Source organism: Parambassis ranga, chromosome 3 (assembly GCF_900634625.1).
Source record: "Parambassis ranga chromosome 3, fParRan2.1, whole genome shotgun sequence".
Classification (NCBI taxonomy): domain Eukaryota; kingdom Metazoa; phylum Chordata; class Actinopteri; family Ambassidae; genus Parambassis; species Parambassis ranga.
Genome location: NC_041024.1, coordinates 24,474,008 through 24,498,957, shown reverse-complemented (window position 1 = coordinate 24,498,957; position 24,950 = coordinate 24,474,008). Strand labels below are relative to the sequence as shown.

At 40.2% G+C, this 24,950-nt stretch overlaps 2 protein-coding genes across 2 annotated transcripts in view; both read left to right on the top strand.

Moving 5' to 3' along the window:
* The first annotated feature begins 6,189 nt into the window (after window positions 1-6,189).
* On the top strand, window positions 6,190-19,168 carry aldh1a3 (aldehyde dehydrogenase 1 family, member A3). Its single transcript, XM_028401498.1, has 13 exons — window positions 6,190-6,326; window positions 6,408-6,512; window positions 6,763-6,903; window positions 8,607-8,736; window positions 10,755-10,816; window positions 14,111-14,239; window positions 14,900-15,013; window positions 16,147-16,249; window positions 16,557-16,741; window positions 17,169-17,336; window positions 18,154-18,311; window positions 18,397-18,471; window positions 18,566-19,168. The coding sequence occupies exons 1-13, from the start codon at window positions 6,228-6,230 to the stop codon at window positions 18,633-18,635; spliced, it is 1,539 nt and encodes a 512-aa protein (XP_028257299.1). The 5' UTR covers window positions 6,190-6,227; the 3' UTR covers window positions 18,636-19,168.
* A 3,316-nt stretch (window positions 19,169-22,484) lies between these two features.
* lrrk1 (leucine-rich repeat kinase 1) overlaps window positions 22,485-24,950 on the top strand; it is a 53,062-nt gene continuing 50,596 nt past the window's right edge. Inside the window, exon 1 of the mRNA XM_028401919.1 lies at window positions 22,485-22,641. The gene's annotated coding sequence lies outside the window, so the exon portion shown is untranslated. The remainder of the gene's footprint in view (window positions 22,642-24,950) is intronic.

The following is a 24,950-nucleotide window of genomic DNA, read 5'->3' as shown; positions in this document are numbered from 1 at the left end:
GATCTGAAAACACAAAGCACTCTCTCACTCATTAAGCTATAACAGACTGGGTAAGTGCCTGGGCTGATGTGAATTGGTGAGAAACAGCCAAGAGTAAGGATCTCTTCCTGACATCAAAGGACTACCATCTCTCTTCTGTCAGCTTAGGAAGGGAAGGGATGACAGAAGGCCGCTAGGCAGACACATATCCCTCTGCAAGCTGAGCCCGCAGGGCGCTCCGTATTCAATGGATGTTGATGTCAAGGCCCGCACCAGTGATGAAACCGTGGGTAAATATAGAGCCAGGAGGAAAGCTGAGACATCCATCCCAGCAAGGAAGTTATTTACTGTGTGTTTACTTATGACCACCAAACAGCTTCCACAACTCTTCCAATATCTTGCAACTTCTGCACCCACCTATTGGGTTTGAGAGCTTGAATGAGTCGTACTGAAGATGTGTTCATGCAGGGGTTTAAAGGGTGGGGACACTGGAACAAAGATGGAGTCATATTACATAATTAGGAGTGTGATCCGGGCTTTGACAGGATTACATTCCATGAGGTGATGTTTAGATTGTTGCTCAGTGTCTTTCCTGTGAGTTTATTGCAATAAATACCTGCAGCCGGATCCCAGTGAGCACCTTCAAAATGACAGAGTTGCGCATATTTAAGGTGGCGCCACCTACAAGTAACATTTTTTCTCCTTACATTCACTATGTTTGGGTGGAGGGTTGACTTGCTAGGAGATCAGCTGCCCTAGCTGTGGCTTTAATAATCTCAACACAGAGATAGGAGAGTGCAGGACCTAAAGTCAAATGGTACTGTGCTCCTCATGGGATTATTTTTCAGTTCCCATTGGTTTGGTCTGTTTAGGATTAGACATCAACATCACATGGCTTAATTGATATATTTGGTGTAAAAGAGATTACTTCTGGAACAAGCAGTTTCTTTTCTTTGGCCATGATGGTGATAAGATCCACAGCCTGACCTTATGATGCTGTGTTGTTACAAAGTTTGACATGTTTTGTTATCAACACGCATAACCTGAAGACGAGCTGCGGTCTGTGACTTCGGCCATCATGCACGTACCTCTCTGGTGCGCGCAGAGCAGGAAGAGAGTGACAACCAGCCAATACTCCGCGCAGGGTCCACCCGGAGGATTGGCTGATGTTTTTAGTGTTTTATAGCTTCCACAGATGATTCATATTCTTCGTTTTAATGTGAAACTGCTGAACTAATTGGTTGCTATCGGATTGTAAAGAGAAGTTACACTAATTTAACAAAAAGTGCATCAGAATGAAATCTCCTACCCTACCTTTAAAGGCCAATGAGATTTTTCCATTGGTTTTGGAATTACTGTAAAAAATAAGCTCCAGCTCCCATTCCTCTCTATCATAGTTACCTATGCTGAGACCTGGCTTCAGTTTGTATTGGATGCCTTGCTGTTTGATTCAAATTGTATCTCCAGGGAGGTGGTACTAACAGACACAGAATAAACTCCCTCTGTGCACATTTGGATAGACATACAACCAATCAGAGTAAGGAAGTGTGTGACCTATAGGCGGAGCAACGACACTGGACTTAAACATAAACAGAAGAAGAACAGAAGACCAGACCAAGAATCTCAGATGGAAAACACTTAGTGTCACTCCAATTTGAATTCTATATTCTTACATAGTGCACTCATAGTCAGGTGTCTCTGGTGTAGCCATCCTGCACCAGTCCTTCCCGCTCAGGTGATTTCTGTTCATTATCTCCTAAACTTTGATCTTGGGAAACTGCACTGCGACACAATTCATTTATTCATAATTCTGACCTCAGCTAAAACTCCTGTTTACTGGCAGCAGTGAGGCTTGTGTAATTGGGTAGGCCTTCCCCTCATCCATATTTTGGTACTGTAGCAGAATATAAGCTTCTGTCTGAGTTCCTTTTTTTCTATCGTGTATATTTTGCAACAAGTGGAGGAACCATGTGTTCTCATCAGTGCCTGAAAAGAGCCTTTGTTTGCCTCTGAACACCTGGACAGAGTTATCTCAGTGGTTCAGACTCCCCCTCCCTTCCTCCCTCCTCTCCTCTCCCTCCCTTCTCTCCTCTCCCTATTTTCTCAATCTGTCCAACTTTTTCGATCTGAATTGTCTCACAGACTTTCCCTGACCTCAACAAAAGACAAAAAACGTATCATTTTAGTTCAGTTTCATTTGTGTAAGAAAATTAGTGGTGGTGCTTTACATTTACTGTACATTTTCACAGCAAACATTTTGCTGCACAATAATTTGCACCCTTGACTCAGTCAATAGGTAATCCATTAGACATAATGTCCTCTAATTTAATTCATTACTTCAATTTTTTGCATCTCGGATGTTTTAGTTGATACCTCAATCCATCATTTGATTCAGATTATACATATTGCAACATTTATTCTATTATATGATCATTTTTATTCTTGTGACAGCTTTGAAGAAAGAAAGAAACACTAGATAACAAGAGTTAAAAAGAATATATATTATTGTTATGATCATACCAATATCGATTGTCTACTGTGTGTCACATGTCATAAAATATGCACTGGCTGTCTTATTTATACACACTATCAAAGTTTCCTGTATTTTATAACACTCTGTTTTAGGTGGTACTTTGTTTTTTACTTCAGTGTAAATTTGTAAAATGTGTCAATACACTTGCATACTATACATATTTTTCACATATTTTCTTTAATTAAATTGTATTAGAAATAACTGCTCCTATTATTTTGGACATGTACAGTGTGCATTTGATACTACATTTTTTCAGTATATTCTCCATAGTTTTGTAGGTGAAATGAGTGATAAAATGAGCCTGCTGTGAAATGTTATATATAACCGATGACTTACTCTCAACAAAAGTGCCTGAGTTTCGCAATTAGCTATTTGAACAGTGATTGTAATTGGCTTTGAAGCCTGCTGATGGGTAGAAACTTGACCTTCGTTAGTAGGTGTGTAGCACCAATTAGCCTGAGCAGCCAAGCTTGGAAGAAGAGGTCACCTGGCTCCACTTTCCCACGACAGGACGTTTTCCTTACTCTCAGTCAGTGACTCCACGCTCCGATCCATGATGAGCATTCAGACCAAACTTGGCCTTCGTTCAGGACTGCGGCTCACACCAAAAATCTTCCAGCTGCGCTCAAAGCTGGTAAACAGTAGAAATTCACAAACACAACTTTAGCATCCCAGTGTTTACATAAAGAAGTGAGGACCACCAGGTTTCTCAGTAAAAAATAAAATGCAGTTCCCCCAGCAGCCTCTAGGGGCTGGCTCCAAAAGTCAATCCTCATAGACCATGTTAAATAGTCCAGCTTAAACATACAATTAAATAATTAATTAATGTTTAGCCTACCAAAAATAACAGTTTTGGTCTCTGTTTTTCAAAACATGTAACAACTACACTCATTTTAATCATATTAAGTGTTGTTTGTGACCACATTGAGTAATAGGCAGATCTTGATTCTGCCAGCTTCACCTCAGCTTCACCACTTTGCCTGAATTTGGTTTAATTGGGAGTCTAGGTGGACTCCCAATTAAGGACTTAGACACTGCCAACATGGCAGCAGGAATGAGTCTGTTGGCATCTTCCAGTCTTCAAATGCCAACAACATAAGTTTCATTTCCAAGAGTTGGAGGCAACTGGACTCCCCCGAGTGGCAGAACTGAAGAAGCCACTCGGGGGAGTGGCGAAATGTCTTCAAAAAACAATCCTTGAGTCCAGTTGCCTCGATTTAAACTCTTAGAAATTACTATGACCTGGATGAATGAGAGCATCCACAGATATAACATACATTTCACAGCAAATTTTAGTTAGTAAAGTGTATTGAACAGTCACTTTCTGTATGTGTAACACATGATCTTTATCACAGCCCGACCACTTTGGAGATGAGTATTGCATCTAGTCTACTTATTCTAATAAAAGTGAATTCAAGCAAGCATGATCTCAGAGTCTGAATAATTGTCACCCCATGATCATCAGCCTAAATACCAGACCCATTCATCACAGGCCACATATCTTTAAACCAATGTAGCAGAACTGATAAGGCGAATGTCTTCAGGAAAATATGCAGTGAGACCAGTTACCTCAATTTAAAACTCTTGGACACATCTTCAAGCTGATGTCAACATGGTATTTTTTAGATGAAGAAATTAGGTCAAATCTTACTTTACTGAAGAGTTTGGCAGCATTTTCTGAGCAATTTGTCAATAATTGTGTTTTGCTAAATTTAGCCACTAGCTGTTTAAACATCTCATGTAGGCAATTAATGATGTTCTGCTCCGCCCACTTAGGAGTTGTTTATACCATCGCCATGCAGCACCTTTGATTACTACGTGTTATCTTTCAATAGCTGTGATGTGGAGTCATACAACCTTGCTGTAGTTGGTGCATGGCATGTTTGGATGTAGAGGTGCTTGAGGAGGCTACAGCACTGCCCACTGGCAGGGGGCTGTAATTGCAAGAAAAACAAAACGTATCTATAAAACACGGTTTGTTTAATGGCTGAAATACATAATAGAACGTTATGATTAAAAAGCAAATGTTTTGAAGAAGCTTATTTGCTTATGTAAACAGAAACTCGAGCAATCAATGGTCAATGAGTGACCTGCTGTTCGCATATGTAGAAAACCCTGAAAGAGTCGGCTTACGACTCATTATTGGCGGATACTCAAAATCAAATGAGTCGGACTCAAGGGCAAAACAACCTGATCGAGACATCACTAGTAATTACGTTTGTTGTACCCCCAGTTCTGATTGACATCCAGCATGGTGTCACGTTAGCTTTTGACTTCTGGTGATCACATTTCAGCTTCAAAACTCATAAAAGTGGGGTTTATTTGTTTGTCACATATATTACGTCTGTAATAATTCAATCCAGTTCAAGGAACCAGCAGGATCCTATAGTTACATTACAGGGATGCATAAATACACCATCTCTGCTGCACTCACAAGTGTTCACTTTAAAAAAAAATGCATTGGGATACAGTCGTAAGACAATGTCCTACGATGCCAAAATAATATAATAATATAATAACTGGTTTAGTTAAAGCATTATAATTGCAAACATATTAAGATTGTTTTATTAGGTTTTTATTAGAGTTGTCTGCCATATGAAAATCAGTCTGTAAAATCTGATTAATGAAAATAGTTTTCCAAAGAATACACTTTGAAACTTTAAAATATATATTTTTTTATTGATTGAGACCTAATTTATCACCTACTTATGATCCAGAGGAATGACTTTAATGATCTCTTTGTCATAAATCTTGACCTTCATGCTGCTTTTTTCATTATTAAATCTGTGTATGTATAAATGAAGTCATCCATTCTGCAACAGGTTCCTGCTTATTTGCATGGACTTTTGCATTATCCAAGTTTTGCATTATCCTGCACCCCCCCCCCCCCCCCCCACCCATCCACCAACCCACACACACACACACTTCTCTGTCTCTCTTTGGTTTCTCTATCTCCTTTCCTTTCAGCCAATCCCTTTGAGTCTCTGTCTCTCTCTCATTATGGAGTGTTAGAAAGTTGCTGGAGTGAGAAATGAGCTTGCGAAAGCTCGTTGTCCTAATTAAACTTTGACATAAAGAGTGACAAGAAGCGATGAAGGGGAAACAATAGCCGACTGTGTATTAGTGCACGTCCGGAGCAAGCAAGCAGCTTTGGTGCCCCCAAAGAACAAAAGAGTGTGTTTTGTGTGGGCTCAACTCCATTCAACTTCACCAGGCCCAGGTGCAAAAACCAACATCACAACTCATAACACCTTTGCAAGGCTGATGAACGGGCTGCAGTCGCTCCTAATAGGCAGCAGGACGCTGATCAAAGCTGCTGTGTTGCGATGTAAATATTGTCCAGCAGAATGAATTTACTCTCATTATTTTCTGAAAATAACTCAGGTGTGAAATTGCACTCCACACACAAACACACATGTATATACACACATGCACTTGCTGCCAATTGCATCCCACTTCTTATAATAGGATATAATAACGGCTCCTATATGAGCCATGATTGCATGTTGCAGGATGTGCAGCAGCAGCAGCAAAGGATCCCCCCCCCCCCTCAGATCTTGATTTCTGATAGGGGCGGAGTTGTTGGGCTTTCCTTGTGTGTGTGTGTGTCTGTGTGTGTGTGTAGAGAGAGAGAAAGAGAGGGAGAGGGAGGAACTCCACATTCTTATAAAGCTGACAGCGTTGAGTAGCTCTTGTACTGTACTTCTGACCTAGAATGGCACAGAACGGAACAGCAGAGAATGGAGTGGCAGAGGGCACCCCGGCTTCACCTTTTCCACAGCCGGTCAAAGTGCAAGGGATCAGACACACCAAGGTAATGCAGCTTTAAAAACATGTGGTGTTGTGGATCACTGTAGGTGACAGGTGAAAAAATAAGATTTTGCTTCTTAAATAGATTTTTATAGACAATGAGTGGAACACATCCAGCAGAGGAAGGACTTTCCCAACTTTCAACCCTGCAACAGGTGCTAAAATCTGTGATGTAGAAGAAGCAGACAAGGTAAGAATCATGTGCCTTTAATCATATATATATATATATATATATATATATATATATATATATATATATATATATATATATATATATATATATATATATATATGCACCATGCGTATTTTATCGGTATAAAAACTTTCTACAAATATACATTTAAATGTGAAGGTATTTGTCTTGGCATAACATAAGTTAATCCTTTATTAGTTTCCCGCAGGGGAAACTTTGCGTTGCTAATTTATTATGATCATTTTAGGAAGATGTCGACAAGGCGGTGAAGGCGGCCAAAGCGGCCATGCAGAGGAGCTCTCCGTGGCGTAGAATGGACCCGTCGAGCCGCGGGAGGCTGCTGCATAAACTGGCCGACCTGATGGAGAGGGACCGGCTCCTGCTGGCGGTGCGCTCACGTACTTTCTTTACGCATGCTTTCAGTAGAGGGCTGTGTCGCTGCAGACTTAGTGAATAATGGCACAGTGTAGGAGAGATACGCTTCACTTGCAAAAAAAGGAAAATGTGAACCACTGACAGCTCAACATCATGAAATTAAATGCAGATTTAAAGGTTAGTACAGTTCATCCAAAATTAACCGAAATAGGTTTCAAGCATATTGGCCCTTTGATCAGAATTAAATATTAAATATGTTCAGGTTGGTTGCTGCATAAAATCTGGTAAAACCTATATTTTAGTATAAATATTCAAATCATGAGGAAAAGTTCAGCATTTAAATTTTGCGCATCATACATCAGACAATTCATATTATATAGATTATTATTAGCAAATTACTGATGCATGGATTTACAGTAATTTAAATGTATCTGGATTATTATTATTATCTTTTGAACTTATTATCACTTATATCATATTATTACTATATATATGATTATATGTGATAGTTAGTCATCATACATTATCTTACATTTAAAAAAAGCAGTGAAGTAGAGTTTATCTTTGTAAACTCAGCTTAGGTAATGTAGTAAATATGAATGCTAGGCACAGCTCTTGTATGACCAGCTCCTCCAGTAGCTGCTCTATTATTTTATTCAAATTGTGTTATATAACTCTAACAGTAAGGCGTGTTAGTTTGACTGTGTTCTTCCATAGGCGTGAATTAGACCAACTTCTGACTCATGAGAAACAAACTTGGGCTTTTCCTCGCACTTGAAAGATGTCCATGTGATGTCATGACACCGACTTATTCATATCAAATATATGACATCAAGTCACAGAGACCCCCACCCCAGCCCGTGTCCCTCTCTGTGTGGAATGATGTTGCTTTCCCTTCTTTTAGACTGTTTGGAATGAAATTCTTCTTTCTATCTCCCCCTCTCTCTCCCTGTCTGTTTAAGTGCCAGTGTGCATTAAGACTTTGGTTTGTAAATGAACCCTTACAGATGTGAGTGAAGTAATAACACCAGAATGCATGTGACTGCTAATTGCAAACATGTTCCAGAGTGGTAGTGTGCAGGGTATAGCTAATTACACTAAACTCTAAGGTTTGAGGAAATAAGGACCAGATTCAGACCAGTTAAAGGTACAGTGCATTTTGTCTTTTGTATAGTAACTCCACATATACACATATTTATTAAAAATTAATTAAAAATATTATAAGATAAGATAATCCTTTATTAGTCCCCCACAGGGGAAATTCACAGTGTGTATCTTGTATGTTTGTCTTATAGACACAGATATAACTCTGGGCTACTTTGGCTCACCTCCAGGCCTCAGTGAATCCAACATTATTATATCAGTAATAATTATTATATCAGCACACTCCATGTGTGACATAATTTCTGGCATATTGTGCAACAGAGAAATAAAACATTTAGCCAGCAGTAGAATTATGGGAAATTTACACGGAGCAAGACTAAGCCTGGCAGGACACACATATTTATTTCAAAGGGATTTATTATCATTTGAAACTTATTTTTTTATTTTTTTGTCTAAGATTTATATTAGTAATAATAACTGTAAGCTTTTACTTGATATATCATATTTATATCAAGCTATAAGAGGGGCTAAAAAGTTGAAATTGCTCACAGTATATAGAAAGAAAATATTCATGTAAATATGGAATATTGATACTAGCATCTCTGTTTTCAGACCATGGAGACTTTAGACACCGGGAAGCCCTTCCTGCAGTCCTTCTTCATTGACCTGGAAGGCAGCATCAAAACCCTTCGTTACTATGCCGGCTGGGCCGACAAGATTCATGGCAAGAGCGTGCCTGTAGGTAAGTGTGCATCATGGTGTTTTATTACTGTAATATATACAGCTGCTTCTGAAACATTCACATCCTTTTATCGCCACATTTTTTTTCATTTTGATGTGGTTAGGTGTGTTAATTTTTATTGATATCTATCCATCCATCCATCCATTATCAAGTAACCCGCTTCGTCCTGCAGGGCAGGGTCACAAGGAGCCTAGAGCCTCTCTCATTTTATTCATAATGCATAGCAAAAAATATTTGAATCAAACCTGTCCAGGGTGCACCTGCCTCTTACCCATAGATAGGTGGAATATAGGCTCCAGGCCCTCCGTGACCCTGCAGGACAAAGCGGGTTCAGATGATGGATGGATGGATGTTTGAATCAGTTTTTCAATTCATCAGAAAGGGTTAATGTGTGGTAAAGTGTAAGGGAAATTTGATAATTGCATTTTTTTATTGTGAAAAATCTGCAAGTGACTGTAAACAGCAAACCTTTGTGCACACTTGGGTGAATTTGAGCTATTTTGTTGAGAAAAGAAGTGGGACTGTTTATTAAGTGCCTGTGGACGCTGGTTTTGCCGTCATATTCATTTCATATTTATTTTTCAATTTGGCCTCAGAAAAGACAACATTACACATATGCTGCAAGGCAAACTACACTTCTTTGTCAGCTAAACCATCCTGCAGTCATTCGACTGGTGTCTTTTGGCCTTGCAGACGTAATTTGAAGGTGTCCTTAGTTTCAGTCCAGATGTCAGATCCCATTGATGCGGCTCAGCCCATGTCCATGGTTGAGTTTTGATCAGCTTAAAGATAAATGCATAACAAACGAAATCAGTCTTAAAATTGGTTTTATCTCTTAGTATATTGTGTTTTTAATTGTGTTTTAAATACACCTTAAATAGTCATAGAATTCTAAGAACCTGTAATGTGTGTTCATCATGATTCACTTCTATAGTCAGGCGGGAGTTTTTCTGACCTCTTGTGGGCTCCATATCTTTATGAGGGAAATAACTGTATTACTACAGACGTAAGTGATTTGACCTGACGTAAGGTAGTCCTCAGCCCTGGGTGGTATCTTATCCAGCCTCTTAATACTTCCCCCTCTTGTCAGATCCCACTTTGCAGGACAACAGATAGACAAAACACGATTGCCTTTTCCTCCCGATTAGATCCCAATGGAGTGCTGAGAGACAAAAGGCACGGGGTGAGGGAGTGGGACAAAAGGAAGAGGAAGAGGCTGAGATAGTAATCAGTGAGGTGCAACAGTCTGAGAGGATTAACAATCAGTGCTGGCTGAGCGCCTCGCCAAAGCCGGCCGCCGCTGCAGTCACTTCATCTGCAGTTTTGTGCAAAAGCAAAAGTCACCGAGATGAGACATGTCTAATGAAAACTTTAAAGGGTTCATTTGAAGAAAAAGGGGGACAAAATATGCAGTGCAATAATATCTGAATATGTAATACTGAGTTTCCTGAGACTGAGGCAGACAAATACAACAATAGAACCAACAGATACCTGTGTGTGTGTGTGTGTGTGTGTGTGTGTGTGTGTGTGTTGGAATGGGGAGTGTTAGAATAACACGGTGTTGTCTCAATCTTGTGTTACACACTGTGTAAGCTGCAGCTGTGGTGACTCAGAGAGATAAAGGCAGCTGGAGATGTTGAGGGGGAGTCTCCTGGAGAAACTGGAGAAGGTCAGTGTGCAGACTAGGAAGCCAGGACCAACCAGTTATATGTACAGTACAGTGCAGGATTAGCAACGGCTTAGCAACACAACATAAACACCGAAGAAACGGACTGTAAATCATACTGATTGATAATAGGCCAAAATGGGACTAAATACGATAGTTTCTGTTGGTCACTGTGGGTGTTGTAGCTCCATCTTGTGTTCCAATTACCAAAAAAACTAATCAACCCAAAGGTTAACTGCAATAATAACTTATTTGACCCATAAATGAAAAACATTAATCACATAGACTTTAAGGTCTCTCATAAAAACTCATAAAACAATAACATGTTTGTTGTGCTTGTGTTTTTCCACAGATGACAGCTTCATGTGTTTAACCAAACACGAGCCGGTTGGCGTGTGTGGAGCGATCATTCCAGTAAGTACGCAGAGTATCTGGTTTGAGTTTCTGAGCAATCACATGTTATTGTTTTGGTTAGTATCATTCATAATGCTTTGGCTTGGTGGCAGCAGTGGCGCAGCGGTATAGCAGGGTTGTCCCGTAACCGGAAGGTTGGTGGTTCGATCCCAACTCCTCCCTAGTCACTGGTGTGTGTCCTTGGGCAAGACACTTTACCTGTATAGCCTCCAGTGTACTCACTGGTGTATGGCACTCTTTGCTGGGCTGCCTTGAGCAATTTCCCCATTGTGGGACTATTTCAATTATTATAAAAAAAGGACTTATGCTAAACACATATGTGTGTGTGTGTGTGTGTGTGTGCCATTTATAGGTATTTACTATGTGGCTATGAGTTGTGTGTCAATGGAGAAAGACTCCATGAGGAGAGCTGTGTGGGTCACATGACCTGGAAACCAAAGCAACTTGTTGCTGCGTGTGCATTTCAAATTAAAAGAGAATTTCGTCATGATCATGATACACAATCTGATATTTCCACACCTGGGAAATGTTTACATATCTGCTGCCCACTTGTGGTCACATCCACAGAACCTGTTGTGCACACAGGTTCTGTTTTGTTAACTTTAGTTACTGAATGAATTTTCTGCCTACTATAATTATTTATTAATTTATTTTTCTTACTGTAATTTTTTCCCTTACAGATACAGGTATGAGCCACCCATGCAATTTCCGAGTACGTACTTGCATGGCTATATCAGTCCCGTGGTCAGATAACATCAGGCCATATAGATGTGCTGTTGTGGCCATCTGTCTTAAACACCGTCCTTCAACATCATTTAGCAAATGCATTGTTCCTTAGTTTGTCAGATGCATTGCACATATCGTGGTGTCCTTTAATAATGTTTAGCACGTCTGCATGGGATCAGCCCACACACATCACCCAAAACCTGACTACGTGTAATTAGTGCGTGAGACTGTATGGGTAGCCAGCCATGCCCATTCACTGTCTGTGAAATGTGTCTAGTCTGCCTTCATTTCTCTGATCGGGTGTATGTCTATCCAAATGTGTCCAGAGGGGGTTTATTCTGCATCCGTTAGTACTACCCCCCCGATCGAACTCCAAGTCACAGAGACCAGACTAATTCTTTGTATAGAATAGAAAAAACACTAGGATGGCTGACCAGGCTCATGTAATGGTGTAGCACTGCAAAACCATGTCAAGGATGTCTGTGTCCCCTTTGTGGACTATTGTACTATTATAAACAGAATGTAACATTAGCCATATAGTGCCAATATGATGCAATGATTTTCCATTTCTATACCGTCAGAGCTACGTACATGGTTTCATTATTATTATCTCATGCTGTGCATCTTAATTCATAACAGACTTTTCTGGCAGTTTGCGGGTTTCTCTTAACACTTTTTAAGGACATCTGCTGCTGGGTTTTGTGTTGCTGTAACAAAGCAGGCCTCTTGGTTGAAGTGGCAGACAAACAGACATCAGATTTTCATTGTCTGTCTTTGCCTTTTACTAAAACCTTTGCAGTAAATAGCGACACTGCTAATACTTGAACCTTCCACGAATGATAGAACTCAATTTAAAATCACTGTCTTCAGTTTTTGCTTCACACATTCAGAATGTATGCATTTTCTCTCCATCACATTTAGGGTGCGGCACTGTTCATCATATTGTGTTGCACATGGTGACAGAATACAGCCATTCACTTTTTTTCTTTTTTTTTATCTTTTGAGCATAACCTCTAATGTTGCTTTGGAAACAAAGAAACAAAGCATCTGTTGTTTGACATGGGAGATTATATCATAAAAGTGAAATTTATACTGTAGAACATTGTGTAATTACTGAAAGAGCTGCTGGCACTCTCGCAGCGTGAGTCACTGTCAGAGGAAAACAGGAAACCTTTTCTCCTGACTTGTGATCCCAATGATCCCTTAATGGTGCGGAGTGCTTCCAAAGTGCTGTAAAAGTTAACAATGCCTAAACAATAAACATGCAGCACTCATGTCTATTGCCGTCTAATTTGGGTTTGAGTGGCCAATTATTGGCCCGTTGGTTTCCAGTGTGGAACTGGAAAAGCTCTGAGTGTGTTATCTCCTGTCCCGATGACGTGACTCATATTTCTTCCATCTGTCCGCATACAAAAGTTGGCGATGTTGTGGTTGTTTTTACACTTACAGCTTTAAATGACACCTGTTTACTGTTTAGTTCCATATAACGAAGGCCAGGTGAACGCAGTAGGCAGAGTAAGCTAAACCATCAGGGACCCCCATGAGCCAGGCTCACTTTATAATCATGCGTTAGTGGGAATGTGATTATTTATATTGTCTTCAATAAAAATGACTGGCAGCACTCCAATAATGAGTTAGTGGGCTCACTAATATGGCAAAGAATCTGTATGTGGGACCCAGATAAGTGCAGTTAGGTTTATGTCATTTAATACCTACACAGAGATAAATAATACAGCTGTACAGTGGTTAATGGTGTGGATTGTATATAACTATTATGCCAGCCCTGGTGTTTAAAGAGTAGTACTTAGTCCCTGTGTGGTGGCGACAGCCAGAATCTGCGTCCACCTGAACTCATGGTTCATCCAATTACAGGCAAATAGGTGAAGCAAGAGTGGCCAGTTTAGAGTCTCCAATTAACCTAGCGTGCACATCTTCGGTACTTGGGAGTAAGCCAAGAATCCAACCCCAGCCTGATTCCAGAAGCCTTCTTGCTGTGAGGCAACCACTGAACCACAACGCCCCCTATACCACCAATTACAGAGAATTTAATGTAACCCTGGACATTAGGTAGAATAAGCAGAATATTCCTAAACTACCATCTGAAACCAACCCCCAAGACTCCTGAGTAAAATACATTTATAATGTGTAGGTCCGTAAAAACAACATGAGATTGAGATTTCAATTTTTTTGGAAAAGACCAATGTGTACGTATCTGCTGTTCCCATGTCACAATATGTGTTGTTGGAGGCAGAATTTGTCACCATGGTGCCAAAAAATGGCAGAGGCAGATGGAAACCTCTTGAAATGGCTCGTAAACTGTGCTTATGTGTTTAAACCCATGCCACATGCCATCTGACACAAAACTAAAAAATGTGTCATTTATCTGTGAGGACGTGGATTTGTTAGTCCCACTTGGATGCAAGCTTTAAAAAAAGTTGACATTTTATCATTATTCTTTTATGCTTATTCAGGTCTTCCAGAATTCAAATTACAGTAAATAATAATAACAATACAGCAGTTATTTTATGTACCAACGTGACTGATGCACTTGTGTTTTCTTTTTGCTAGTGGAACTTTCCTCTGCTGATGTTCATCTGGAAGATAGCACCTGCCCTGAGTTGTGGAAACTCAGTGGTCATTAAGCCAGCAGAACAGACCCCCCTCACGGCCCTCCACGTTGGAGCCCTCATCAAAGAGGTCTGATATATTAGGTTCAGAGTGCAGTATGGGACTGATCCAACACGAGGGCTGTGAGAGCTTTAGACTTTAAACCTCTGGCTGCATGCTTATACAAAATCCTGTTTGTGATTAGACTCCCCTGCTTATGTTACATGTAGTGACACTCTTAAAGGAGAGAGAGAGAATTAAAGAAATTGTTTGATCTCAACAGCACTGAATATTTTAATAGAAAATTCTTCTTCACAAAATTATTATTATGTCATTTATATTTGCATAATAAACCGAGAGTTACATGAAGCATAAGAATTGGGAAGGGAATGACCTAGAGCATTCAGTTATGACTCTATCCTGCTTTTTAAACCTAATTATTTATTATGCAGAAAATGCATTTCCTAGACTTCTTTATTGAATTGAACATGATCCTCTGGAAGGTCAGAAGCAGCAGTCCATGGCAACAGTCCATTCTTCAGGAATAACAGCAGCAGTACACTTTTAACCAATCAGAACTGACTATTCAACACAGCTGTGTATTAATCCTTTATAAGCTCCCTCTTAGACCTAAAAAAAGTAAAAAGACAGAGAGGGAGGTAAAAGCACAAGTGCTCTTTTGATTATGTTGTTCCACCAATCACCAATGATTCCCTGCATTAACATGTTCTCTCTGTGTTTCTACTGCAGGCAGAGTTTCCTCCTGGAGTTGTGAACATTGTTCCAGGCTTTGGTTCCACAGCTGGAGCAGCCATTTCCAGCCACAAGGACATTGACAAAGTGGCCTTCACTGGTTCCACAGAGGTATGTGAGCTTCAATATTCATACTTAGTCTTGCAATAATAAAATAATAATAATTATATAATATTTCAAACCTGGATAAATTGCCTTCCGCTTACAGAAACTGTTTTTAAATATGTGTTATAATGACCGTGAGTTTGTGACCAAGGCATTGGTTCACTGGGTCATACACTATGTTGCAGCATAGTCTTATCACTAAAAAAGTATGTGACGAAACTCCGGCCTTGATGATTAATAACTTGAGTAAATTTAAAAAAGGTAAAAACAGTATGTATTGACGAGTGCAAAATGAGGAGAACAGCTGGTGCTACTGGCTTAAAACAACAACAGAAAACACCTGACATCGTTCTGCATTATGGGTAATGAAGTCCATTAACATCAATATATTCCACTGTGTCTTTAGATGATACTCTGTACTCTAAAATGAAATATTCAAATGAGAATGGAACCGTATACCTTTAACTTTCATCTATTATCAATCTAACTTTGATTTAATGTATTTATTAACCCTTTCAACTAGTGTATTCACTCTAAATACATATGTAAAGTTAATCCAGCTACTTTCCAATCCCAAGGTCTTTTATAACATGTAAATACATGCAGGTGTTATATATTCAGCAATCTCTAACATGCTGTCCCCTTAGTAAGATGGTGGTGACTCTATAAGGGTGTTGATAGGGAGCACAGTTCCTACCTGGTATTGTTTATCCATACGCTCCACCTCAATGGTGCTTTTCATTCTGCTAGAAATGAGAGAGGGTGCTAGAATGAGGAAACACTGGTGTCTGTGGTCACAGAGATGTTGACTTTGGAGAAAGAAAGTAAAAGTGTAGGCTATAACCCAGACAACATGGGTCCCACAGTCAGACATGGTGGTGGCAGTAAAATGCAGTGGGGATGTTCCAGTGCATCTGGAACTGGGAATTTTGTCTGACTTATGAGCATGTTTTTGGACCTGGGTTGTGTTTTCTGAAATGTTGTGTTTTGACATTCAGGGCCACCGTAGTTTCCTGGATTCTGCCTCAGCTCTACATTTGCTAGATTTCACCAAATTTTGCAAATACACCATGCTTTTTTTTCTCTGTTTTTATTATTTACATAAACTAGCTATGAATTAACATATTTATTGTGTGCAGGTTGGTCAGCTGATTACAGAAGCAGCGGCCAAAAGTAACCTAAAAAGACTGACTTTGGAGCTGGGAGGCAAGAACCCCTGCATGGTCTTTGCTGACTGTGACTGTAAGTAGATGTCCTCCCTTTCATGTTCAAACATTAATACCCCTTATTTTTAATGAGTTTAGTGAACCTCAGTCCTGCTTCCATGTGCTTTTTAGACAGAAGAGTCTTTCTCCTGGTAACAAACAAACTACTTGTTTTTTCACAACAAAAAAACAACATAAACCTAAAAGGTTACTAACTTTTGGACATGACTGTAATACCTTTTATTAGGTCCCTTTAAATAAGACGTGGATTTAAACTACAATTTGAGTGTTTGGAGTAGGAATGCATTGTAGCTGCTTATGGGTGTGCATGTGTGTGTGTGCAGTGCAGGTGGCTGTGGAGGAAACCCAGAAAGGAGCTTTTTATAACCAGGGTCAGTGCTGCACGGCTGCATCACGGGTCTTTGTGGAGGAGTCTATTTATGAAGAGTTTGTACAGCGCAGTATAGAACACGCCAAAAAGATTGTCATAGGAGACCCGCTGGACCCCCGGACATCACATGGACCACAGGTATGGACACACGTCTTCTGTATGAAGGCTGGCAAAGGAGTTCATTTTCAGTCATGGTTAGGTTTAAAATACAACCACAGGGGGGTGCTACAAGTGCACACAGCATGTAACAACTCTTGAGCAAAGACTGAGACACTGGTGGTAATAACAGTAAGAAAACATGGTGTCTAAACAATCATTTCAAACTCAGTGAAGGTCAGGGACTCTGCAGGATCAATACTGATCTCACACATGCTCATTTGAGTTCTGTAAAGTTACAGACTTTTATTTTAAAAATTTCCTTCTAAATGTATAAAATGGTCTCAGTAAGCAGAAAGTAGAGACTTTGGAAAGTTTTCAAATTTAATCAAAATTGTATCTATTAAAATGTTATTTATTATTTTAAAAATTCTGATTCCCTCCACTGCCTCCCTGACTCTTCTTCCAGATTGACCGACAGCAGTTTGATAAAATAATGGATCTGATAGAGAGCGGGAAGAAGGAGGGAGCCCGGCTGGAGTATGGGGGAGAAGCTGTGGGAAGTGAGAAGAGCCTCTTCATTCAACCCACCATCTTCTCTGGGGTCAAAGACCACATGCGCATCGCCAAGGAAGAGGTGACATCACGTTTTACTGCATTACACATCCACCAGATACGAACATAGAGAGTGTGAAAGTAAAGCCTGACACCGTGTGGAAATGTGCCTTAATTACACAACAAACAACTTTTTCTTTAGTCTTTATCAACCTTTTCTAAGTTAGTGTGCAGAAGATCGAATAAATTCATCAGTGTTTGGAAAGCTAAATCTCTCAGTGATCATGATCAGATTAAGCATCCTACCATCCTCCTTTCTAAGAAGTTTATAATTGGCAGGATAATGTTCCTGGTAATGATGCATCACCATCACTGTCCTTCACGGTTTTACAGTAAATGTTTTCAGATAAACTGACAATTATCACCTGCTATTAACAATATCAGAAACAATATGTTTGCACAGAAAAATAATATTGTTGTTGATATAATATGGTATTTACTGTTCCCTGTGTGAGCGAGTCAGAACATCAGTGTATAATGTAATCCTTCAGGAAATGTCTAAATGTATATGCAATGATTGCTTGTGTGCTGTTTTGTGGTTTTCTTTTGCTGACATGACATATTTAGCAGCTGGCAGCTTTATTTATCATCACAAAAATGCTATCATTTGTTCAAAAATCTTGCAGGTTTGTGATGCAGTTGACATCTGGGCCTACCATTACTCTCTTAAAGGGCCAGAGCAATAGAAAATAACCATGTGACAGATACAGGAAGTGACTGTGAATTAGTGCAGATCAATATGCATTAAACAATGAAAGTAGATGCAACTGCTTTTATGCATGGATACATGTTTTAAAGGGTTTGTGAATGTTTTGTCTTTTGTTTCCTCACTCTTGCAGATCTTTGGTCCAGTGCTGTGTATATTCAGCTTCAAGAGCCAGCAGGAGGCCATAGAGAGAGCAAACAGCTCGCAGTATGGTCTGGTGTCAGCAGTCTTCACAACAAGTATGGACAGAGCTCTGTCTGTGTCTTCAGCCCTGGAGACTGGCACCGTCTGGTGAGTCCCTGCTCACAGTGTTGAGAGCTGTTTGATTTCTTCTTAAGTACAAAGGCAAACCATCTGTGTGTGTGTGTGTGTTAAGGATAAACTGCTACAACGCCCTCCATGCTCAGACTCCCTTTGGAGGCTATAAAATGTCAGGAAATGGACGAGAGCTGTAAGAACTATCTGTTTTTACACATTAACACACTTTAACATATTAAATGTGTGTATACAGTAACCTGCCCTGTGTGTGTGTGTGTGTTCCTTAGAGGAGAGTACGCTCTGGCTGAATACTCTGAGGTTAAAACAGTGACCATCAAACTGAGGGACACCATATGAGAAGAACTGGGAAAGTCCACCCGCTGCTCTGCACTTCTATCACATCCATCAGGCTGCGTCACTGTCCTCTACAAGCACTGCCATTGTTATTGTGTATATCACAGCACTTACTGTTACATTTTCCAGTACATAAAGCAGATTTAACACATAAAATACATGGATTCCGTTGATCTGATGGTAACATGGGAAGTTTAGACAAAGAAAAAAAAGCTGATTTCTATTATTATTATTAGCCACTTTGTGTTTCTAACCTGCTGTGATCTAATATGAATGTTCTCTCTGCTGAGGAGAATCTTCCCTTCCCTTTCAAATGTTGGAAGGAGCTCTGTTTTCTGTCCTATATAAGGTAATATTTACCTTACCAGTAATATGTTAGTGCTGTAAAAGCCACAGTGGGATCATTGTATGGATAGGGTCACATTAGTTTGATTTCAGCAGCATACTGTCAGAACATAAGTCTGTCTCTGTGTTTTCTCACATTGCTTTTGGACTGAAATAGAAATTCTAAATAAAGAATATCAAATACTTTTAAACATGTGGTATCTTCCTATGTGAGAAAATATGAACACATTAAAATGTGATTATGAAGTGGTACAGTAGTGACAATGGACCAATGATATATTATTATGACAGCATTTATGTCCTAATCTTTTTTGTAGTTTGTCATTGACAGTGGGGACATTGGGGACACGTCTTTTTGTCCAATAATGGTCCGACAAACAGCAACAACATAATATCAGTGGCCATTTTTGTTTTATCACCACCTCACAGCGTACATTCACAGCCTTAGGCAGTTAATAAAGATAACCTGCTCCATCACAGCTGCTTAAACTTGCTGAATGAGCTAATCTACAGCTCCAACCCACTGTAGCAACCACACTATGTTAAATGAAGGAAGGTGAAGAGAAGTTTATTCAGTCACTGTGCTCTTCTTAAGAACCAACACTCTGTGTTCAGAGACGCTCTTCTGCAGGTCCTGTTGGAACCAGTGCTTTAACAGTTTTTATTGATCTTATTTTGTTCTGTAACATTTCAAGGAATTAAGATGTTTAAACAATTAATTGATTCTATTCTATTATTGTTATGAGCTCAGGGAGACTTTTGGAGATATTTACAGACTGTTTATAGTAATCAAGCAGCATCCTGGTTCATGGTAATCTTGTTGTACATATGAAGAGCTGACAAAGTCCACTGACTGTATGATGAAGACCATTTCAGATGTCTTTCTCTTCACTGCAGACATTTTGTTGGATGAAAGCATTTGAAGCTTTTTCTTTTGGTAGCACCCTCACAAGTATCATTTGAGTACAGGCAGCACTAACATGGATTTGATTCCTCAGAAATATCAGGCAGCACTTACACATCAAGCTCCCTCTGCAGGATTTGAACAAGTCCAGCTGTCAGGACCACATAGAAAAATAGCAGCAGGACAGAGAATTCAGAGCCTGACCCCCGAGCAAGCACTTTAAGGCAAACAGTAGCAAGGAAAAACTCCCCTTTAACAGGAAGAAGCCTTGAGCAGGACTCGGCTCATAAGGGGGGACCCTCCTGCTGAGGGTCGGCCGGGTCACGGAGGAGAAGAGGAGGCAGAGTGCACACAGCAGCAGTGTGGATCCTGTTATCAGAGTGTGTGGACTGCGGTCACTGCATCAGACTGATCATGTGTGTGTGTTCTGCTCTTCACCTCTACAAAATGGAAAAGAAATGGTCAAAGATGTGTCTCTCTGGGGGTCCACCTTTCAGGACCAAGCAGCTCTCCTACCTCCATGGCTGTCTGTCTGTTTGTCTGCCAGAAGAGGGCGCTCATCTCCCTTTAGCTTCTTGTTTTGCTCCCTAAAACACACAGTTAAACCAAATTAGTAACTGATTAGTTCGATGTTAGCTGATGACCTTGTTTGTTACCTTGTTTACCAGCAGAGCAGTAGAGGAGACTGTGGCTGTCATATTACTGCTGTCCCCCTTTCAGAGACCCCCTGAGCTCTGGGCCCTTTACTATGCTTGCATTCACCCAGGGGAGAACCCCACTCTGGCTCAGGGCCAGCTGCGATGTCTGGAGGGAGTCTGAGGAGCTGGAGCGGGTGTTCCAGGGGAGGCGGGTGCATCCGGTCATATGAGGACACACCTGGTAAGAGCTGGAGAGGAGAGAGAGGAGGATTTAGAAGGGCTGCAGGAGGAGTGAGAGGAGGAGGAGCAACAGGAGGAGGCAGAGGGAGAGAAATAAAAGGAGCCAGCAGGTGTGTGAGGAGAGACCTGGAAGCAGAGCCTGAGGAGGTGCTGCAGGAGGGGACAGCCAGACCAGGCCTCAGAAAGGCGGACCTCACCTTCCTGGAGACGTCATCTGGCAAATACGATGAATCAGTATGAATTTGAACAATTCAAACATTTGAAACATGATGTGAACATTACATTGTGAGTCTGAGTCCCTGTTTTTGGGGTCTCTGACCTGTCTCTGGTAGGAGAGGAGGTAGGAGGTTCTCTGGAGCCTCCTCCGCTTGTAGGATCCACTGGTCTCCTTGAGGCGGTCGTCTGGTCAGCTGGAGGTTATGAAATCCAGTCCACGTGTTTTCTCTTTGTGTGTGAGAGCTGAAAAGTGATTTTGATGCACAGATAAGAGAAAACATCAATCAATCAATCCATTCAAATGGTTAACTTCTGGAAGACTTCTGCTGGTCGTCTCCATCGTCTTCACATGGGGGAGACAGTCCACGTTTCCTCCGAAGAAACACAGACACTGTTTAAAGTGTGCTGAACACACATCAGTGTTTCACCATGATGACGTTCTGCTCCTCACATCAAGACATTTCCAAGTGACCCCAAATGTTTGATCGGTAGTGTACATGTTAAAATGAGCCACACAGTGTGTTTGGTCCTCACTGGATGCCTTTGCAGTCCTCCACCACATGAGGGAAGCACAGACATGCATCAGATCAGAGACCCAAAGGGTCTGATGCATTACTGTGAAGATACATCCAATTGTATGTGGTTTTCTGAGTGAAATGTACATTAAATGACATTAATAAGCACACAGCATGTACGAAAACCTCTATGTATGGAATGTATCATTGTATATAAGTGCGGAAAAGCTAACTGCTCATGGACAATCCTAGCTGGACACACACAGAAAAATGATAGGCCTAGTTCATTTATATATTTAGATATAAATAGTGAGGTGATATTAACAATTTAAAACACATTAACAATAATAATCTTTACATGGACAGATATACCTGTGCAGTGGGAGGCATCACAGACTCCATAGTGTTTGCCTCAGTTTATACTCATCTACTAGTGAAAAATTAAAAATAAAAAAATAGATGATTACAATGTTAAAGTTAAAATGTTGTTTTCACTTTTTCAAGTGAACCAGACCACTAGTCAGGAAAATGACTATTTAACATGAACATTTACTTTTATATTAAAAAAAACATTGAAGTTTATTTGAAAAAACTTTACTCAACATACAGAAAATATGATGAAAAATACTTTTTATATCATGAATGTGGGTCAGATTGTCTGTTTTAAATTTAAATTTAAAGGAATAAAAACTAAACTAATAAAAATGAAATGAAAGCTAGTTAAGTAGGGTACTGGTAATACCAGTTGTACAAATATATGTATACACCAGGCCATAGGGATGTTGGTGAAAACGTCTCAACATTTGAACTTGTGAATGAAAATAACTGTATTTATTTATTTCGTTTGTTCCCGGTGGATCCGTGATTTTATTTTGAAAACCGGAAGTGAAATTTGAGACCGACTATGTGGAAGAGCACTGGATTTGAGCACAGCTGGATATCGTTGGTTATTTTGAAAACGATAACCGGAAACAGCCGTGTTGGCCAGCCTGGCTTGACGTAGCGTGCGCCTGGATTGGAAAGTTTGCATCGTGGAATCAGGAAGTCCAGTAAAATGTTTGCGTTAAAACAGTAATTGGTGTCTGCCAAGGCGGGGGACGGCGGAGCTCTGAAACACTGTCCTGATGCGCAGTGGATGTTTCTACCATGTGGTGAGTCGGCTAACAATCCCTGTTGTGTCATAGTCTGAACCTTTAGCAGACAGAAGTGCTCATGTTTAGCTGTTTTAGTTTGGAATGTGACGCTGTCATTGGACAAAAATACACCAGACCCATTTCACATCTGCTTATTTTGTGCCTGTTTTTGCACTTTGCTGGAAGCACGTCACCACAGAGCCGCTGAAAACGTTTCAGATATATTTGAAACATGTACACTGCAGGGCATACACTCCTTCTACAAAAATAAAATAATCGTAAAGTTAAACAGGTAAAACACATTGAGTGTGTAGAAGTAATTCCAGCTGTCTGTGGTTGACAGTCTGGACACACCACGTCATGGACGTGCACTAAGTTTCCTGAGTCAAGGGCTAAAAAAGGGGCACCTGATGACGTCACCCACACATCCATGCTACATGTTTTAAGGTTAGCGCTGTACCAACTGAAATTTAAACTATTATATATTAATTTACAATATGGTTGCTATTGTTAGCTCAGAGGTACTGTAGCACCTGCCAACTAAGATGAGCTGATAGAATACAGTTTATCCCATGGAGGAACAAAGAGACCTAGGTAGACTGACTGCACGGCTTTGTTGTTTCCTCTTGCACTGATGGCTCAGATGAACAGTTTAGCAGTGCATCTTGAACATATAGCCAGAGTCTTCATTTTCATGGTGGTAGTATTCTCTGTTGTAACGTAGCTCCATCACCATGGTGACATATGCTCCAAACATAATCTGGTCCATAGCAGGATTAGTTAAACTGGGCTGCTGTTTTGCTGACCGCCTGCCACAAAACTTCAGCACATACGTACAACACACCCACTCCTCAAACCAGATTTCCATCCATTCCTCCTCTTTGTGTGTTTTTTTTTTCAGCATTGACACAAAATGCGACAGTACGTGCACAATGAATCCAGGCTGGACTTTGCAGAATCCATAATTACATTCTAAATTATTTAGTCGTTAAATAGCGCTGCCTGTGCAGAGACACAGTTGCCTACCCAACATGAACATTTATTGCACTCACCCCGTTGCCTGTTTAAATGCCTGATGTGTGTGTTCTCTTTGTTTAATGTACAGATGCAGGTATAGTCTACAGTTGTCAGTTGCAAGCTTCATTTCCCTTTAATATTTGTGGCATGTTATTTTAGGTATTTAAGTAGGGCTACAACTATTGGCTAACTATTTTGATCGGCTAATCAAATTATAACCTGCCCGATTTACTTACTGACTGAGTTTAGTTAAGCTTAAGGTTGTTGTAATGTTACAGATAAATGTATCATCATATAAACATATGTTATTCATTCAGCTAACTTTGTTGTTCATTAGCAATGTATTAATACAACAGTTTAGTTAATTAAAAAAAAACTGGTTTGGGGCAGCGTAGTGGTTCAAATCTGTCTGTGCGCCTTTTTGTGCTATAGTTTGTGGGTTTTCTCCGCAGACTCTTGCTTCCTCCCATATTCTAAAGACATGCTTGTTAGGTCAGTTAGGGACTTTAACTTGCCTGTGGGTGTGAATGGTTGTTTGTCTGTGTATGTTGTCCCGTGATGGACTGGTGACCTGTCCAGGGTGTACCTTGCCTCTTATCCATTAACTGCTGGGATAGGCTCCAGCCCAACCATGACCCCATAGTACATGACAAAGCGGGTTCAGAAAATGGATGGTAAAATGATTATTTGATAAATAAGAAAGAATTTAAATATATTTTTAAACCAAGCACAAGTAAAAAAACCCTTAAATGCAACAAACAAAATAGGTTTTTTCTTTAAAAACCATGTGTATCTGACAAGGTTGATATTGCAAACATAACAAGCTAACTAGCTCAATGAGGCAAGTCTGACGTTCACAAGCCCAACGTATCTTCTATAAACTTTCAAAAATAACAGCTGCACTTTTTTCCCCTTGTTACGGCAAAATGCTCCCAGACAATCAGCCATGATTGTTTTGTTGCCACATCCTGGTCACCGTTACACATGTGCAACTGTCAGATAATGAGGAGGAAGCAAGATGGTTCACCCTTTTAGCTATATCTATCAGCACCTGGAAAATCAATGCTTAGTTCAGCCCCACAGGGGAAAAATACAAACAATGACATAACCAACTAATACATTTGTTGCATCCCCTAATTTGAAGTAATAAGCATATTTAAGGAGCATTGTTTAGACTACTGTACACTCGGAATTATGGATCTCATGTGGGGATCACACCTCTGTTAGCACTGCGCCTGTTTACAGTCAGCAGTGTGTCAGTTAGCCAATGGTTTGCAAGAGAAGAGAAGATCTCTGGTCTAGAAACACAT

Excerpts from the sequence above, each read along its gene's own strand:
- aldh1a3 (XM_028401498.1), top strand. The coding sequence starts at position 6,228 with ATGGCACAGAACGGAACAGCAGAGAATGGAGTGGCAGAGGGCACCCCG. Across the intron at positions 15,014-16,146 it reads CCTTCACTGGTTCCACAGAG|GTTGGTCAGCTGATTACAGA; the intron begins GTATGTGAGCTT and ends TATTGTGTGCAG. Across the intron at positions 16,742-17,168 it reads GGACATCACATGGACCACAG|ATTGACCGACAGCAGTTTGA; the intron begins GTATGGACACAC and ends CTCTTCTTCCAG.